The sequence below is a fragment of the Corylus avellana genome, chromosome ca1, assembly GCF_901000735.1.
Source record: "Corylus avellana chromosome ca1, CavTom2PMs-1.0".
Lineage (NCBI taxonomy): Eukaryota > Viridiplantae > Streptophyta > Magnoliopsida > Fagales > Betulaceae > Corylus > Corylus avellana.
The window spans coordinates 36857841-36879168 of record NC_081541.1 but is presented as its reverse complement, the minus strand read 5'-3'; the positions used below and the strand labels follow the sequence as shown (position 1 = coordinate 36879168).

The 21328-nt window shown below is 36.1% G+C and overlaps 1 protein-coding gene across 1 annotated transcript in view; it reads right to left on the bottom strand.

Moving 5' to 3' along the window:
- Nucleotides 1–20047: 20047 nt before the first annotated feature.
- Nucleotides 20048–21328, bottom strand: part of LOC132171236 (wall-associated receptor kinase-like 1) — a 1440-nt gene continuing 159 nt past the window's right edge. The window contains exon 2 of the mRNA XM_059582508.1: nt 20048–21315. Within this exon, the coding sequence (XP_059438491.1) occupies nt 20214–21315 (1102 nt within the window). The 3' untranslated portion in view covers nt 20048–20213. The remainder of the gene's footprint in view (nt 21316–21328) is intronic.

Here is a 21328-nt window from a genome sequence, read left to right as displayed (position 1 = left end):
ATTTCTTCAAGGGCTCCTCGTGCATGTGCTTCAATTTCGCTCTTTCTCTCTGAGTTTGTTCTCCCTTTGTGCTTAAAGATGAAGGCTATTCATTTTTTAGGTAAAAGTTATCTATTATGTAATCAGATTCTTTTTTTGGCTAATATTTAGAGAAAGAAAATTGAAACACAAATTTTAGATAGGAAGACACATTGTTGGCCGATTAAGGAGTTATTTTCTTTTCCTCCCCTGTAGCCCTTTTCCTTCATTCAATTAGAAACAAAAATTATTATAATTATAATTATTTCTTTTTTTTTCTATCATGTTCTTTTTGTTTTTTAATTTGAAAAATTTTCATTTATCAGGAATAACGTTATTAGGGGAATAATAACGGAAATACCGAATACTTTATAGACAAATTATTCTTTTTTCCATCAATACCACCGAAGTTTTAATGCCCACAAACTTTACATTATTGCAATCAACGTTTAAATTTAATTTTGATTTTCAGTGTCCACTTTTGTCCAAATCGTTAATTTGTACGAGAAGTATATCATATGCCCTATATAAATGTGTTTGAACGAAATATATCATATGATCTAGAATATAAAATATTATTATAATAAGAAACCAATTTAAGTAAGTCCTTAACCCAAAAAAAAAAAAAAAAAAAATTATTGTATTTGTGTGAGAACGTGCAGGGGATTTTTACCTACTTATATATCATTTAAGATAAATGTAAAATCAATTTATGTGGTTGGCTTAAATTACAAATCCTTCTTTGTCATATAAATTGAATTTAAAAGTCATTGAGATATACAAAAAAAAAAACAATTTAGTCCCTATAAAACATTTGATGGATTCCGTTAGGTATTATGTCAGCATCAATAAAATGACGACACGTGTCACTCTTAGTAAAAAAAATATAGGAAAAACTTCACTAAGCTCCTTTGAACTTCTGGCCAATTTTGAAGACCCTCATGAACTTCCAAATATCTTATTTTGAACCCCTGAACGCCCATTTGCTCTTACTTTGGACCCCTCCGTCAGTTTTCAATGTTAGATTAAACTGTTTGACTTTTTTATACCCATTATACCCCCATGTTAAATCTACACCGTTTTGAGCTTTAAAACTACAACACTCACCCAGCCCAAAACGATGTCGTTTTGGGCATTATTATTATTATTTTTTTTTAAAAAAAAAAGAAAAAGCAAATTTTTTTTTTTTTTAAAAAAAAGAAGAAGATTAGAGCCACCCCCTTGGCCAAAAATGGGGTGGTCCGGCCAACCCCATGGCCAAGGGGGTGGTCCGGCCCACCAAAAGGCCAAAAAAAAAAAAAAACAACTGAATGGTTTTGGGTTTTGGGGGTGGCCGGACCACCCTCGGCCCTTGGGGTGGTCTGGCCACCCCCATACCGGCCATAGGGGGTGGCCGAAACTTCAAGCGGGCTGTGCCTAAATTGAAGTGGGGGTGGCCGAAACTTCATGTAGTTTTGGGCATTTTCAAAATATTAAGTGGGCTGGGTAAGGGTATAATGTGCATAAAAAGTCAGACGATTTGAATTTAACGTTGAAAACTAAAAGAGGGGTTCTAAGTGAGAGCAAATGAAAGTTCAGGGGTCTAAAATGAGAGATTTGAAAGTTGAGAGAGGGTCTGCAAAATCGACCGGAAGTTCAGGGGGGCTTAATGAAGTTTCCCTAAAAATATATATATAAATATATTAAACTAAAAACAACCTTGAATTTTTTTTTTTTTTTTTTTTTTTAAAAAAGAACACCTTGAATGTTGGTCCCTTCTTCCTGGTTTTGCTATAGGTTTAGCAGATTCTTCGCAACTACTTTTTGAACTGCCTTCTTGGGTTTGTTTAGTGGGCTGTGCCTAAATCCATCGGAACAACATAAATGAAATAAATGTGAGGGTTGGGACCTGTTATTCCATATTATAGTTTTTCAAACAGATGTCGTTTAAAAACGACAATATGGAATAACGGACCCAACCCGCACCCTTCCTCGGAGTTGTTGGGTGTACAACGAGGAAGATCAAAGCAAGAACCAGCACCTTTACCGCTGCTTTGTCCTGGTACGATTCTTGTCATTCAAGGCCAAAAAAAAAAAAAAAAAAGAGGTTAAATACTAAATACCTCTAGAGTTTCACAATTTTATTTTTTCTCCTCTAATGTATGATTTTTATCATAGGAGGTCCCTGTAGTTTTTATAATAAACCAAATTAGTCATCCGTCAGTTGACCGTTAGTTGACTTAACGGAATTCCACCTGAACCAATCAGATGTTAACACGTGACACTTACTTAATTTTTTTTTAATTAAAAAAAAATGTATTTTTTTAAAGAAAAAAATAAAAGAAAAAAAAAAAATTAGTAGTCTTGACATTTAGGTGGCTCCCCACCCTTTGGCCACCCCTGTGGCTCCAAAGGGGTGGCCGAGCCACCCCCATTGAGCCTAGGGGGTGGCCGAAACCACCCCCAAGACCAAAAAAAAAAAAAGGTTATTTTAAAACTTAAAGGAAACAAGTATACAATCAAAACACAAAATAAATTACGTTGTTCAATCAATTATTTATAGATTCTAACAATATATATCAAAATCACATAACTCTTTAGCTCTAAGCATAGATCAAGAGTACATAAGTTTTCGAAACCTAAATGTCAAAACTATATTCTTGAATGAATATCTTATTTTTTAGTAATACCATTAAGGGGGTGGTTCAATGGCCTAAGGACATCCCCAAAGTGGTTAGGCATGTACTAGGGCGTGGATTCGAATCTCTGCAATGGAGAATCCCCACATATGCTTGATTAGTACTAGTTACCTTGGCTCCCATTGATGTCTTGGTAGGGCTGGGTTAGGTTATGGCTCAGTTGGACTTGAAGGAGCGCCTGCGGTTCCCACCGTCTAGGCCCCTCCTGTGCGGCTCCCAGTGGATAGGCGCTACTATGGTCACATGCAGGTAGGATAGCCACAATTGGTCTTCCCAGCCTACCCTTTTTTCTATTAAAAAAAAAAAAAAATCTTATTTTTTAGCAACAAACATGAATTACTAACAAGTAACAAATTTTATACACCGATATGAAAAAATTAAATTAAAAGAAATTTGAATGTTAATACTTTGTTTTTTGTTGAATATAAACAACAAGAATAATTTTTGTGCACTAAAAACCGATTAATATATATATATATATATATATATATATATATATATACACGAAATTTGATATTGCAATGGAAAAAAAATTAAACGAAACTAATGCCCTTCCAAATTGTTTTTGAACAAAATGAAGATGAAAGAAGATTTATAGGAAGGAGAGGAAACAATACCAACAGAGAGAATCAGGAGAGTCACCAAAAAGAGACAAAATGCTGAAGATTCAACGGCTTGAAAGATTCAAAAAAGCCTGTAGGAAATGAACAACTTTGAAACAAGTTCTGACAAATCTTCAACTGCTCGCTACACTAATTACTCTCTTGTAGTGATAACTAATAAATATTCAAACTTTAACCGTTTATTCCCAAGTTCTCACTCCCTAGTGTGTCAATGAAACTCACCGTTGGACCTACATTTACTTTTATTTACAATTTCATTCAAAAGTAATTTTCATTCACAGCCCAGGGAGTGAAAAATTAGGAGTAAATAGTAGGACATGCTAGAAAAATGACCAAAGTTCTCCTTGTGTCATTCCGATATACTTTTTAAAATCATCATAGAATTTGAGATGATTATTATTATGTTTTGATCTATTTATGATTTTAAAAGTTATATCACATTTGGGAGGACACATAGAGGACTATAATCCTCCTTCTATCAAATGATTACAACCAACTAAGAGATAATGAAATTGGGGCGGGGGTTTGATATATATATATACCATGCATTTGCTACCTACACATCCAGGAAGATCAAAGTAAGCACCTGCACCTTTATCACTCCTTGTCCCGGTGCGAATCTTACTATTCAGACCCAAAAAAATAAGGTTATTAAGGCAAATATAATAATTTCAGTACGGTGCTAACATACCTATATTCTAACAATATTACAAGTTAAAGTAAACAATTACAATAAAAAATATAAAATAAATTACGTTCAATCAATTGTTTATATAATAAAAACAGCTCAGCATAAGGCTCAACTTATTATTATGAAAGTTTGGAATCATGTTGTGACGTAAAGGTCAAAATATTACCACTCTAAAAAAAAAAATTGTCCAATTTTCTGAAGTCTGAATGTCAAAACAATATTCTAGAGTGAATATTTAAATCCCAGTTGTTTGGTATTCTATTTAACGAGACAAATTTAGATTTAGTGATGAGACTTCCAGAAACCCATACTTATCTTACATCTTACTTACGTTGGGATCCAAATTATTATCTTCATCATTGCTTTACTCTAAAGAAACATTTTGGGAAAACTTTACTTTGTCCCCCTGAACTTCCACTTGATTTTACAAACCTCCCCTAAATTTTCAAGTATCTTATTTTGGATCCCTAAACTTTCAATTACTCTCAATGTGGACCCCTTCGTCAGATTTTAAACGTTGTATGACGTTTATACCCCTGACTTTTGTATAAAATTCCAACTTCCAAAACGTTTTTTTTTTTTTTTAAATTTTTTTTTTATAATGAAAATTAAAGACATTTTGGTCTTTTTGTATTTTTAATAGCTAATATTAACGGAAGGGTTCTAATTGAGAGTAATTGAAAGTTCAGAAGTTCAAAATGAGAGATTTGGAAATTCAGAGAGCCAAAATGAAGTTTCCCCAAACATTTTTAATTTTGAAATTCACATTTGTCCCAACTTTTCGATTTGATTTCACGTGATATAACCACTACTATAAAACTAATACATAATTTTAGACCATATGATTCTAGCATATATATATATATATAATAGGAATAACAAAGTAAGTAATTTTTACAAAACAAATGTCAATTTAAAAGAATATTCCTCCAATTTAATTTTGAATAAAGCTTTATCTTATAGCAGTAGCTATGGTCAGCCACAATCACAATACCCCTTCATCCATCTTGCTCAAAAAGGAACTTTTCTGGTCACCCTAATCTACTCGTAACTTAAGATCACTAGATGCTATGGCTTCAATTTTGGTACCACACTCCATTGTGCATCTTACTCAAGCCCTTAACACAACACTAGATGCAGACCTAGCTAGTAGTAAATAGCCCTAGTCAATAGATGCTAAGCTAGCGATTTCAACATGTTTGAAAAACTAATCAGTATTTGATAAAATAGCTGTTTGACCTTTAAAATTTGTCATTTTTAAAAATGCATGCCCTTATCTGTGGGTTGAAAACGTATATTATTTCATTTTTTAAAACCTTTATTTTGGTTAAATGTGTTAAAGTAATGATTAAATGATTAAATTTACCTCTTCCTATAAGCTTAAGTTGTTGGGATAAATGGTAATTCTATATGGTATTAAAGCTAAAGGTCCTAAGTTCGAACTTTGATTCCGTCAAATGACCCCCATTTAAACTAAATATTTCACGTATTAGGCCCCACGTATTAAACGAGAGTTTGAGTCCACACGTAAGATGGGTGTTAAAGTAATAATTAAGTGATTAAATTTATTTATTCCTATAAGCTTAAGCTTTTGGGATAACTGTTAATTTAACATGGTATCAGAACCAAAGGTCATGAGATCGAACCTTGACTTTGTCAAATCACCCCCATTTAAATTAAATATTCCACCTGTTGAGCCCTACCTATTAAAATGCATTGTTGGTCTTCGAAATTACATGGCCAAACACACTCACTACAAAAAAACGACCATTTCTTCACGTGGTAAACAATAATTTTTTTTTGGTACGTCAGTAAATGCTGACGTGTCAAAAGTAGAACGTCAACAAATTATTTACTAACGTGTTAAAATCTACCCGTCAATAATTCCTGACGTGTTGAAATAAACACGTCAGTAAATTCTGACGTGTTATTTTCAACACGTCAGTAAATTTGAGTCAAATTTAGTCTGACAATATTTTAAAATTAATAAATAATTGATTGATTATTTACTAACGTGTCAAATACTAACACGTCAAGAATTGTTGACGTGTCAAAGTGACACGTCAAGAATTGTTGACGTGTGAATGTGACACGTCAATAATTATTGACGTGTCAAAATGACACGTCAAGAATTATTGACGTGTCAAAATGACACGTCAATAATTATTGACGTGTCACTATGACACGTCAACAATTGTTGACGTGTCAACATGACACGTCAAGAATTATACTATATAAATATAAATAAATATATATATATAAATAAATATATATATATATGATCCCAACATTATCAGGGTAATTTAATATTGTACAGTATGATCGAATCCCAATTAACATTCAATAAAATTAATTTTTAGAAAACAAGCACCGACCAGTACTTTAATATATACTTTTCTTCACGTGGCATGTACCGTAACCCATTCCATTTGAACATTCAAAACTTAAAAAAAAATTCCAACGGTTAGCCATGTTTTACTCGAGATACCATATATATATATATATAGCAAAACCATGCAAAAGGATATTTATATAACATGAATTTAACGTGCATGCATGGTTCAAATTATACTAAAGGATATATATATATATGTACGTATAACATGCATTTTTCTCGATCTCGTTCATTTAATTGTGAGATACCAAATTTGGTATTTCATTAATTAAAATAATTAAAGTAACAATATTGGTGATCGATGATATTAACGTTTTGACAAACACACACACACACACACACACACACACACACATATATATATATATATATATATATATCATGTACGCTATATATCAATTAGGTTTTAGCCATGCGTACATTAAAATGAAAATTGTTGTTTGTAAGATTAATTGCACTATTCATGTACATCAAATAAAACCAAATACATGAGAACTCAAATGAAATACAAAAGAGGAAAATGGAAATTATATTAGTATTAATATAATTAATACTATATTATAAACATATAAAACATATAAACATGCATATATATATATATATATAATATGAATAATATTTATATTTATATATATATATATAAACTAATTCATATTGCCTATGTGTTGTGTCGAGGCTTGTGCTGGGAGGCTTGTGCCCTGTTGGCAGATCCATCATACCTTTTTTACCCCACTCACATACATCACCGATATATTTTTTTTTTTATTTTTTTTTTTTTTTTTTATTTTCCCTCCTGCTACCACACGCACATGCGCTTTCATCCCCCTGCACCCAGCTCGCGCGTCTCTCTTCTCTCCCGCCAGTCGCCGGCACCTGGTTTTCTTCTTCTGCATATCTCCTCTCTCACTCTTCCTCATTTTCTTCTACTTTCTCCCATATTTTCTCCGGCCGTGATCAGCTCTATCTCTCTGCCGGAGCGCCGTACGTGCCACTCTAGCTAGCTCACTCCCCGTCGCCGGCCACCGCCTCCACAGCGCCGTTGCCGTCTCCGGCGATTCTCCGGCCGAATCTGCTCCGCCAATCTCCTCCATCTCACCTGCAGGTATATATATATATTTTGTTTTATTTTATATATACTATTGTTTTTTATTATTGCAGATTAATATATATATGCATATATTGTGTTGTTTTATGTTGTTTTATTTGATATATACTATTGTTTTATTATTGCAGAATATATATATGCATATATTGTGTTGTTCTATATTGTTTTATTTTATATAGTTTTTAGGTAATATATATATATTGCAGAATATATAAAATATATACATTATGTTGTATATTGCAAAATTTTATGTTTCATTTTGTCATATATTCGCATGATGTTTCAATAATGTATAGGATTGAGTATTTGTGAGCTAAATTTTTTTTTTTTTTTAGGAATATTTATTAATTAATTACTAATTGTACGTTGAAAATATAGATGCATGCAAAATGATAAAGATTCATCATTATATGTTCTTTTTAATATTCTTTTTAATTAATTATATGATACACTTTTAAGGCCATATTAATATTCTTTTTAATATGGCCTTAAAAAACTAGTTGAATGCAAGATTCATCTTAATTCATCTTAATGCAAGATTCATATTAATATTCTTTTTAATTTGTTTGCCCGGCTATATAATATGGCCTTAATTAACTGTAAGATTCATCTTAATTTGTTTACCCATATCATTATGTCATTGGCCATATAATTAAGGCCAATGACTTTTTTAAGTAGCTCCATAAATATGACTTTTTAATTTTGTTCGAGATATTTATTTTTCCGAGTTTTGAGAATATAATGGATTTGAGTGGGTGGCTGAAGATGCAAAATTGTAAATAGCAAGTTACATGATTGCTTTTAATTCCAGAAACTAGAAACTAGAAACTAGAAACTAGAGAGCTTTCTTGTGGAACACGTGGCATTGTCTTGCTTGCTTGGTTTGAACTTTCAACTTGAAACTAGCTTCCAACTTTGACTGCGAAGGCTGAGATGGAGACAACTCATATAGTAATGCATCGAGTTGACTTCCTCTTTGGATTTTTATTCAAAATTTTCACACATGAGAATAGCTATTTTTCTATTCTTCATTTAATTTATATATTTTTAAAAATTTTCTACAGATTTTTTTATTCTAAAAAAAATAAATGAATAACAAGTCTCTTTGTACAAAGTCATGACTTTGTTTGTTACACTATTTTTTTATCACACTTTTGTTTTGAGTGTTTTTAACAAGTCTAATCATAATTAAACACATAACGTAAACACTTGCAAAATATATTCAATTCGATTCTTACTTCATTCTATCCCACATATATTATTTTTCAAACAAAAAAAACCATACAAAACGGTCCAAAGTTTTGGTTAATTTGAGGAACTTATAAGCTTTTTCAAGTTGAAATATAACGCATCAAAATTAATATTACCTAACAACTAGTTGGAATTTTGTTACAATTGTGATTAATATGAAAGAAATTAATCTAGTAATTCATGCCAAAGGTTAACGACATTTAAGCTATATTTATTGTATTTAGGGTCCTCGTAACGAACGTAGCTCGGTAGATGTACTAGAACAACCTTATAAGTTATAAGCTAGCTATAATTAATTTGTTTAGGGTCCCCACCAAAGAAAATGCTTAAATTTTGGATCAAGTATGTTTTTTTTTATTTGGTTTTTCTAGATTAATTATAATAGATAAGGGTTATAAATACACCCTTCAGTACGATTGAATGTAGATACGCATGAATATGTATATATTTTTGGACATAAACAATTTAACCCTATACGAGAATGTATAGGTTTATATTTCTAATGTGGTTCAAATATTTAGGTATCGGTTTATGTTTATATACATGCATGTGCTTGAAAGTATGTATACAATTTGTAAGTCTTATGTATTTATTCCTAACTCATGTACGTAGATAAAAATGGACAAGAGTTGGATGACAAAGTCTAGGGGTACAAGGGAATACAGAGACGGGTGTAGAATGTTTGTGGAGTTTGCAGTTAGTAACTGTAGAACCCTTGATGGATTCATCTATTGCCCTTGTAAGGTTTGTCGAAATAACCGGCGCCACCCGCCGGGCTTCGTATTCGACCACTTGACAGGGGGAAAAGGAATGATGCCGGAATACACACTTTGGTTCTATCACGGTGAGAAGCATGTACAGGGTCCTGATACCGGGTCTAATTCCAATCGCCCGGCCTCAGATGCGGGTGCATGTGCAAATCAGGGTGGAGACATGCACGGAATGTTGCGTGATTTATTCGGCATGCACGAAGTAGTTAGGGAAGACAATTGTGAGCCTCAGGCCGTAGTGCAAGGGGGTGAGGAAATTGTGACCGAAGAAGCCGCTGAAGGCGATGCACTAAAGTACTATGCCCTTCTAAAAAAGGCGGAGAAGCCACTTCATACTGGGACAAAACATAGCAAATTAAGTGCCACTGTTCACCTGTACAACTTGAAGTGCGTTGGTGGAGTTAGTAACTCGATTTTCTCGGCTTTCCTAGAGTTCATCAATCAGTTGCTACCCGAGACTAGTGAAACTCTGCCAGTTAATACATATGAGGCGAAAAAGTTTTTGCGAGACATGGGACTAGGGTATGAGAAGATTCCAGCGTGCCGTAATGACTGTATGCTATTCTGGAAGGGCAATAAAGAGTTGGATTCATGTACCGTATGTGGAGAATCTAAATGGACGGAAGCAATCAATTTAGATGAGGACGGTCAACCCATATCATCGGGCAAGAAACGTCCGGTGAAGGTGTTGCGGTGGTTTCCACTCATACCACGACTACAGAGGTTGTTTATGTCAGAACATACAGCACGCTTTATGAGGTGGCATGCAGAAGGCCGCACTAAGGATGGCGTATTGAGGCATCCAGCCTACGGCTTAGCATGGAAGTCATTTGACAATTTACATCAGGAGTTTTCAGCGGACAGCAGGAATGTAAGGCTCGGACTAACCTCTGATGGATTTAATCCATTTGGGAATATGACTACATCGCACAGCACTTGGCCTGTAATGGTTGTACCCTACAACTTGCCTCCTTGGATGTGCATGAAACATACATCTTTTATACTATCATTGATTATCCCGGGCCCAAGTTCACCTGGAATGGATATAGATGTCTACCTTCAACCCTTAATTGAAGAGTTACAAGAACTATGGAATGTAGGGGTTCGCACATATGACGTCTCAAAGAAAAATAATTTTGTTATGCGAGCGCAGGTGATGTGGACAATTAATGACTTCCCAGCATATGCAGATTTGTCTGGATGGTCTACCAAGGGTGAGAAGGCATGTCCGTGTTGTATGAACTCGACATGGTCAAAATGGTTAAAACATGGCCATAAATGGTGTTATATGGGGCACAGGCGATACTTGCCCATAGATCATCCATGGAGACGAAACAAAAGCACATTTGACGGCAACGTAGAACTAGAATGTGCCCCTGATGTGCCAAGTGGAGATGAAGTCATAAGCCAATTAGAAGGGATGGTGTTTGGGGATGAGAACGCCGGTCAGGCAAGGGAGGCTGAGAAAAAAGAAAGAAAAAAGCAGAAGACGAATACTGGCCATGTAGTGTGGAAGAAGAAAAGTATTTTCTTTAGGTTGCCGTATTGGAAAGATAATTTATTGCGGCATAATCTTGATGTTATGCACATAGAGAAAAACGTCATGGACAACATACTTGGTACAATACTGGACATTCCAAGGAAAACGAAGGACAACCTCACCGCCCGCTTAGATTTGCAAGAAATGGGCTTGAGACGTACACTTCATACATTTGTGGACCCGCAGGATGGTAAGACCTATTTTCAACAAGCTACCTACACGATGTCCAAGGATGATAAAACACATTTTTTGAAAGTGCTACGAAATGTAAGGGTGCCCGACGGATATGCCTCGAACATTTCTCGTTGTATACGACTTAAGGACCGTACGATATCGGGGTTAAAGAGTCATGACAGTCATGTACTGATGTAGCAGCTTCTACCTATTGCATTGCGTGGTTCACTTCCAAGCAATGTGGTTAGACCTCTTGTTGAGATGTCCACATTCTTCAGGTGCCTATGTTCAACAACATTGACCGAACAGGATATTGACCGACTACAGTGTGACATCTGTATCACGTTGTGCAAGATGGAACAGGTTTTCCCCCCCAGCTTCTTTACGAGCATGGTTCATGCGGTCGTGCATCTTATCCGTGAATGCCGACTCGGTGGACCTGTACAGTATAGATGGATGTATCCGGCAGAGAGGTAAAATTTGTTTACGGATATTCTTCTATTTTTTGGTTTCAGGTGCCAATACATGACAAGTACTAACTAAACTGAAAATATGTATTGGTTCATATTTAGGAGCCTTGGAGTATTCAAATCTAATGTGCGCAACAAAGCGGCTCCTGAGGGCTGCATTGCGGAGGGCTACATAGCAACTGAGTTGGTAACGTTTTGTTCGAGATATTTAGAGAATACACCAACCTTTCACAATAGGATACAAAGAAATCTGGATGGTTCAAAGGGAAATGGAACACGAGTCCGACTCGACCGAATCACAATGACACAGATACACCGGTATATTATGTTCAACTTGGACGAGTTTCATCAATTGCGGACGTAAGTAGAGATATTTTGTTGGCACATTGCATGCTCAATGAACTTGTGACAATATTGCTCGTATTGAATTATAATTAACATAATTTCGAATTGTAGGATGCACATAGATACGCTTAGGCGATCATGCAATAGGGGACGAACAACAGAGGCTCAGTTGGAGACCCAACATTATGACTTGTTCTGCGAGTGGTACCGTGACTACGTAAGAATGATGTGATGTTTACCTTATCACAATTGTCGGAGTTATTTGCGTGCAATTTTTAAAATCAACTAAAGCTAGTAACCGTGCGTTTTCATTGTACGTAATATATTCACAGGTCGATCGATTGGACGAGCGATCTAGGAAGAAACTTGGTAACAAATTGGTCATGCATTGTAGAGGGCCGAGGGAGGCAGCAGTCAGATACAATAGATATGTGGTTAACGGCAAACTATTTCGCACTATTGCATCTGATGCCGGAAAGAGGACCTAGAACAGCGGGGTGTGTGTGCTGACTCTTGATGGCGACACGTACTACGGGAAGTTAACAGAAATACTTGAGGTTGAGTATTACGACAGGACTAAGTACGTAATGTTTAGGTGTGATTGGGCAGACAACACCAGGGACAAGGGGTACAAGGTGGATGAGTATGGTATAGTACTTGTCAACTTCAAAAACCTTGTCCACACGGGAGAACTAGTTTCTGATGAGCCGTATGTACTAACTTCACAAGTTGACCAGGTATTTTACGTACAAGATGATAGGTGCCCAGATTGGGCTTGCGCAGTAAGGACCAAACCTAGAAACATATACGACGTTGGTCAGGGTGAAGGACATCAAGATTCATGTGCCAATTACCACGAGTGTGAGCCTCTTATATTGCCCAGAAATTTTGATCACGATCTACAAGATCATATCGAATACGTGAGACACGCTTTAGATCCAACCGAAGCGTATGTATATATATATATTATTATAATTAATTTTATATTTATGTTTTGATTGGTAGTTGTTCACTACATGCACATTACATCAACACACTTAATTAAGCTGTGCATTTGCTAAAATCTGATATATATCTCATGTAGCACTATTATTCATGCATACTTAATGTAGTAAATATTTCATACATTGTTTAAGAAATTAAGTGGGTTTGTGGTGTTTTTTACAGGGTACCATGAGTACAAGGGGGAAGAGGAAAGCACGCAGGGGCTCGTCCGCAGTGCGGCAGTCTACGTCGCCTGGGTCTCCGGCAGTCCAACTTGATGACAGCAAGCAACAAGACGTTGCTCAGCTTCTTGGGATACAGGAAGGATATCGACCAGTTCTTCCAGGTACGATGGAAGGGGAGACCCCTGTCCATGCTCCATACACTCGGGCAGGCATGGCCCACATGGGGTTTCGGGTTGATTCGTACCCGTACAGCGAGTTACGACAGAGTTATGAGGGCGATGTCGAGCGGCTTTACACCCAGTATAGCGCAGGTACGCCCGACTGTTTTTTTAAAGATTCAAAAGATTGAAAGTTTCTAACTATAACTACAACTATATAGTTAACTACAGTTAGATTTAACTACAACTACAACTTCATAGAATTCTAAACATTATTAAAAAATACAAAGCAGGTCTGGAGGACACTGAGACAGAGGCCCAGGAACACATGGTTGGTGGGGCACAGGCCACGGATGACCCGCAGCCCACCAACCCTGCTCCCGACGCCCGGTTGGGCCCTCGGCAGGTCTGGATCATAAGTAAGTGTATATGCTTTAATGTCGTGCATATTTTGGTTTTAATTTACTTGTTACCTAGTATTGAATTCGAAATAACTTACCTTTCTATTTTTTAATTTGTTAGGTACTGATTCTGAAGGAAACACCGTTATTGAGGTGTTTACCATTCTTGATTCCCACAGGCGGCCGGGAGTCCCCCCCGGCAAACGGATCATTTTGGAGTACAATGCATCATGCCAGCCCGTTGGATTTAGTGCCGTGCGATTTAGACGGATGACCGGAGACATAGTTAGGAGCGGAAATTTCGTCCGAATACCGGACGATTGGACGAAGGTACCGGACCGTACCAAGGAGGATATTTGGGACGCCTTGATGGTATGTTTTTTAATAATAAGTTAAACACTAGTAATGTATATATGTATATATACACTCTAAGTACGCTATATATATGTGTGTTTAGTAAGTAAATGCATATACACATATTTTATTTTATTTTTTAATTTATCAATGTTGAACTTGTGCAGGCATACTTTTTCGTTCCACCCGAGTACAACTTGGAAGCAGTAAAAAATGAAGCATTTAAGGATATGGGCTCCAAGCTGCGGACTTGGAGGCACGATCTTAAAAAAATATGTGCCATTACGGAGGAAGATACGCCGGACACTATACGGGCAAGACTGGGGGGACAGACGCTAGGCGAGTACAATCCCGTCGATCTGGATATCTTATTGGAGAGATGGTGTACCCAGGAGAATAGGGTAGGTCATGAGTTAAATTCTTAGTGTTGTGTACTGTCATTTATTGTAATTGTATTGGTATTAACATATTAAAAGTGTTAACTGTGTAGGAGTATGCGGCGAAAATGAAGAGCTTGCGAGCATTAAATGATTCACCACATTGCACCGGATCAATGAGCTATGCTAGGTTGACACATGAGGAGGTACGTGTGTAATTTATCCTATATATATCTAACATTATATCGTATTGATATATTTAAAAATAAATGAATTACCTATTTTAAATGCAGGCCGAACGTTTGGGCCATCAACCCACTCGTGCACACAATTATGTCAAGTCACACACGAAGAAGGGCGGTGGATATCCGAATGATATTGTGAAGGAGAGATGTGTATGATATTCACTTTTCATATGTTGTTTTGCTTGTATATTTGATAAATTATTTGCGATTAACAGTTGTGCGACCCACTGACTCAATAATTAATGTGACATTCAGGAAAAGATGAATGAGCTTATACCCACCGACCCTGCAGCATCGTCTAGCATCACAGAGGGAACGGTCAGGTGGGCGCCAAACGACGCATTCGCCCAGGCAATGGGAAATAAGCCTGAGTATGCCGGTAGGGTTCGGATGGCCGGACCAAATATTCTGCCTGTGCGGGGGACCATACACTCATACTATACACCGTCACAGGCACGGTCAGGAAACGTCAGGTACTCCACGATATCACAAGACACACTTGATAGAGCGCTTGACACGGAGAGGGCGAAGCACAAGGAAGAGATGGATGCGTTGTTGGCCGAGAACAATGCGCGGGTAGCCCAGCAAGTGGCGGAGCAGATGGCTGAGAACAATGCCCGGGTAGCGCGACAGGCAGCTGAACAGGAGGCTGAACGTCAGGCAAGGTTTGACGCCCGTTTTCGCCAACTTGAGGAAATGATCCGGTTTCACACCCCACCAGACAATGCTTCCCCACCCTTTGCGATGGTGCGATCGTCGGTCGACAGTGGATCAGGTACTGACTTTTTTTAATAGTCAATTTAGTTTTATAACTGTCCCTATATATATATATTTAGAATTTGGATATGTTGTAGTCATTCTAAATAATTAATGATGTTGTAAATCTTGCTTAAATTTGGTTTATATATCATGGTTGGTTTGGTGATGGATGTGGGTTAGAGTTTTGTTGGTTGAGATAATTATTTAGAGTTATTCATGCACGTATAAATGGATATAACTGCATGGCACGAAGCAATACATGCATATCAATATCATCAAGACCAGTTCTTCATAAACTTAATTTTGTAACTCTAAATATAAATAGATATAAATGCTAGGGAGGGCGCTTTTCCTTTGTGTTTATCATCTCTTCCATTGAACCCCCAACATTAATAACCTATATGGAAGTTCTATAATTGCAATGGAAAAAAGAAGAAGATCATATGTCTCACATAATTGCCATGGGAAAAACGAAGTTCATTGTCTCATGTCTATATATTATTGATTGCTCTGTGACCATGCATATATATATTGACTTAATTTTTTTCTAATTTTTTTTTTATATCAAAGTTTTGCTAACTTCAACGTTTTACCTATTTTAGTTATATCATTTACTGTGGAATAATTAACAACTGAGTTAGGTGAATATTCGGGCATTTTTCTTTCACTTTACCGACGTGATTGTTTGTATTCGGGCTCAATGATTGTTTGTATTATCATCTACCGTTAGTGGATTTTATTTGTTTGGTGGTTGTTTTATTGGTGAATATTGTTTGTTTTATCATTTGCAGGTAATGGACATCGTCGAGAGGATGCTATGGATGTCAATGATCGCTAGTCTGGTTGAGAATTTGAGGCTATTCACAGTTGTGTATAAGTTGATGTAATTGTATTTGTGTATATTATGTTAGTATGTGACATTTTTGGTGTGTTGAAGTTAGTTTTGGTGGATAGTTTGTGATTGGTGTATATTATGTTATTTGCGTCATTTTGGTGTGTTGAAGTTAGTTTATATATATATTTATGATTGGTGTATATATATTATGTTATTTGTGTTATTATGGTGTGTTGAAGTTAGTTTTGATGGATAGTTTGTGATTGATGTTAATGGATATGATGTATGTTATTTGATGGAAAAATTGTATATTATTTGCATGGATTTGATGGATAGATTGAATATCAGGTGAACCGTAACACAAAATTCGGGTATAGTCCTGAAATAAATCACAAAAAATATAGGGGGGAGGGAAAAAATCTGGTTCAAAACGAACCAAATTTGCCGACGTGTCAGTTTTTGACACGTCAGGAATTTCCTGACGTGTCAATTTTGACACGTCAGTAATTTCCTGACGTGTCAATTTTGACACGTCAGTAATTTCCTGACGTGTCAATTTTGACACGTCAGGAAATTCTTGACGTGTCAAAAATTGACACGTCAGGAAATTCTTGACGTGTCAAAAATTGACACGTCAGGAAATTATTGACGTGTCAAAAATTGACACGTCAGTAATTTCTTGACGTGTCAGTTTTTGACACGTGAGGAATTTCCTGACGTGTCAATTTTCACACGTCAGAAGATTTACTCACGTGTGAAAATTCAGCACGTCAGTAATTCCTGACGTGTCAATTTCGACACGTCAGGAATTCCCATTTCCTGACACCCACATTCTTCACGACCGAAACACGTCAAGAAAGCCCCGTCAGCAAGATTTACTGACGTGTCAGACGACCTGACACGTCAGTAATCATGGGTCAGCAAAAAATGTGTTTTTTGTAGTGTATATGAGGTTTCGACTATGCTGAATGATTGATTGGCTCTTTTTTGTGGTTTTTAGGGTTTTAGATTTTTATTTATTTATTTATTTTTCAGAATTAAGCTCTGGTTAGTTGCTGAGAAATTGAAAAAAAAAAAAAACCGGGAAATTAACATAATGTGGTTGATCGGCTTCTTCTTATAGTCGCACTTTGGTGTTTATTAGGTATATGTAAAGAGGGTTGTCCTCAGTTTGGTTGCTGGGAAAAGGAAAAGAAAATTCACTCCCGAATCGGTACTGTTTTCCTTTTATATTGTTTTTGGATATGCCTCATGATTTCGAATAGAGTAAAAGTGAAGTCGTAAGGATAGATGGTTGTATTTTTGGCTTAGTTGAGTGAGAGATTATGAATATTAATTAGTTTTTATTTTTACGTTTATCAATCCTCTATTTTGCTTGGAAATATTAATTTCAGCATTGGTTTTAGCCCTAGTATGCTGTTGAGCTGAAGAAAATTCTCTTCGTCTTTGACGCACACCTTTCTCTGCGTTTTGGTTGATCTTTGAGTCGGTGGATGTTTAATTATCAACTTAAGTAAACCTGTCTCTAAGCATCTAACTGGTGTGGGAACTGTCTCAGATATCTGTCACATTATAAAATGCACATGGATATCCACATTTGATAATGTTTCTCAAGATAATTATCTCTTTACTCAAATGGTACTTCCTCCCTCTGTAGCAGGTGGAAGGTGAACCATGAGTTCAAGTCCCACCGAGTGCTTGTGTATCTTACAATTATTAAAAAAAAAAAAAACATTTGTCGTCGTCTCCACTATGTAATTGGCAATTCAATTTAGGTGTTGGTGGTCATAGTTGAATTTTAGTGATTGCTGCTCGAATTGGAAGGCTTGGTTATGGATTTTCTTTGTGGAGCTTAATTGTAATTTCCAAAGATTATGTCGAGAAAAGTTATAGGTATTTGGTGTGGATTTGCCGTAGGTGTTTAATATATGTAGGGTTCACTCTGTTGTGATGATGAGATGAAATACTGCAGGAAATAAGGAGAATATCCAGAAAACCTCTCTATCTAGGTTTAAGCACGATTGTGGTGCTGCTTTGAACTTTTTGGTCCATATTGAAGGACCGGTGAATGATTTATTTTCCTCATGTCCTTGAGCATGGGATCTGTAATTCTTGTGTTATTTAGATTGCAATTGGTAGGGCAGGTTGTTGGTATGTTTTAATGGACGAGTAATGCTTGAAATTACATTTTTATCTTATAACTATCTTACAATATTGACATGGCACACTGACCCAATTCTTGGATTTATTTTTTACAAGTGATCCAAGGGTTTATTGGAACCACATGTTAGTATTGTAAAATAATTGCATAATAGAAATTTAGTTCTTAGCTCAAGCTAGGGTGTTTATCTATTTATATTCAGTCACATAGGAGTGATCCAAGACACTAGATTGTTAGAAGCTAGTTTTGTTGAATGGGTAGCTTGGTGTGGGGAGCTTGAAGGGGAACACATGATGTGTGGATATGCTAACCTGATTACTAAGAGATGTTGATCTACTTTGCAACAGACTTGTTTCTAATCTAAATTGGGTGAGTTTCGGATGGCGGTGGGAGTAAGAGTGCTTGCCAATTTTGTGTGACGATATATGAATGTATTATCAAGGTAAGGCATAAAGGACAAGAAGAAAAAGATAGAGCAAGTTCAAGTAATTATCATTGCCGTGTAAATGGGCTTTGGACGCCTACACTTTGTAAACTTTTGTTTTTAATTCAATATATATATATATATATTGTTTGAAAAAGGTAAAATTTTGTTGGAATTCTGCTACAAGTACTGTACAATTTACTACAAGTCTTGTACAAATTAAATATTTTGTTGGAGTTTTACTAAATTTACGTAAGATGATAGGTTGTTTGTGTACCCATAAAGATGGTAAGTAACTTAGGATAGTGAAATTGGGGGTCTAATAATGGTTATGGTACCAAATAAGACGATGTAGCCTACAGCATTACATTAAACAAATACTGATTCATACTGATTCAGAAGATAATAATGGTTGGGCCGTCAATATATGAGTTTGACATTGTTGATGTTAGAACATCATCCCATGGCACGTACATTCATGCTCAAACATATTCAATCTCTTCATAGTTTGGCCGAAGGTTAGAAGCTTTTTGCAGCGTTTAAACTGCCTTCAACTCTATTGCAACTTCTTTCACTGTAGGTCATTTCTTCCCATTTAAGTTAGCACACTTTCGCAAGGTGCGTGACTGCAATGATATCTTCTTTCTTGCCTTTTTTCAAAACTCGACTACTAAGAATTTCAAACAAATTGTTCTCTTCCAACGATTGAATGAAATATGTTGTTAGACTTTTGACTTCTTGTGTCTTTGTTGAAGAGATCACTTTTTCGCCAATTAACAGCTCAACAAACTTTTACGTTTTTTTACTTGTATATATGTGTGTACAGTACAAGTAGCACTTCAAGTTAATTAATTTGGAAACACTACAAGTAGCACTTCAAATTACCTCCAATTAATTACCATAGCTAATTCATTTTGGGAGCGTTACATGTGTGCCCCTTTTAATGCGGGAGGCTCCTGGCCGAAAATGGTAGCATGTATTCCAATAAGGTGTCGCATTAATGACCATGAGAGTGTATAGTTTCCACATGAAAAATATCATTGATTTGCTTGTCTTATAAATGTGGTTGTGATATGCGAGTCCGCTGCTAGGGTGACTATTCAATGTATCACCAACAACAAAAATAGATCCTTGAACATGGAGCTTTTTGCTATCTTATACTATCATTAGAATTGGATATGGTTAATCCATGTTCTTAGATGATTTTTGAAAATTACAACGTAAACAGAAAATTATTTAGCCTATAAAATGGCATCAAACAAATACTGATTCATGCAGATTGGTAAGGTAATAATGGTTGGACGTTTCCGGATGAGGTTGACATTGTTGATTTGGATTCAGCATCCGATGGCTCGTACATTTCTGCTCGATCATATTCAAGCTCTTCATAGTTTTGTTGAAGGTTATGAGCTTTTTGTGGCATTTGTACCATCTCCAACTCCTTTGCGACTTCTTTCATCGTAGGCCGTTTCTTCCCGTTTAAGTACAAGCACCTTTTTGCAAGGTTTGCGACCGCAATGATCTCTTCTTTTTTACCTTCCTTCAAAACTTGACTATCAAGAATATCAAACAAATTGTTCTCCTCCACGGATTGAATGAAATATGTCGCTAAACTTTTGGATTCTTGCATCCTTGTTGAAGAGATTGCTTTTTCGCCAGTTAACAGCTCAGCAAGAACAACGCCGAAACTATAAACATCACTCTTTTCTGTAAATTGGCTTGATTGGAAATACTCAGGGTCCAAGTATCCAAAAGTGCCATGCACTAGTGTGGTTAAGTGAGTTTGATCAACAGTGATGGATCTTGAAGTCCCAAAATCAGCTACTTTAGCTCTGTACTTTTCATCTAAGAGTATGTTTGTAGACTTAATATCCCGATGATAAATGGGCGAGGAAGCTGCTGAGTGTAAGTAAAAGAGAGCTCCTGCTACTTCAGTTGCAATTCGCAAGCGCATATTCCATGTTAGTGGAAACTCCTCAATTTGTCCGTTAACATATTGGAAAAGCGTTCCATTAGGAATGTATTCATAAACTAGAAGAGTAACTTCGGTCTCCAAACAACAACCAATCAGCTTAACCACATTCCTGTGGTTAATTTGTGAAAGAATGACAACTTCATTAATGAATTCTTTGAGTTCTCCTTCATCAATTACTCTGCACTTTTTCACAGCAACGATTCTTCCATCCACCAACATACCTTTGTAAACAGTGCCTTGTCCTCCCTGGCCAAGTATTCTATTCACATTAAAATGGTCAGTGGCCTTGTCCAAATCTTTAAAATTAAACAATTTGGTGTTCTCAACATTGGCTTCATGTGAAGACAAGTGTTGTTTTAACAATCGTTTGAAGATGTTCTTCTGTTTAATCATCCTCCTTTTCTTTATCA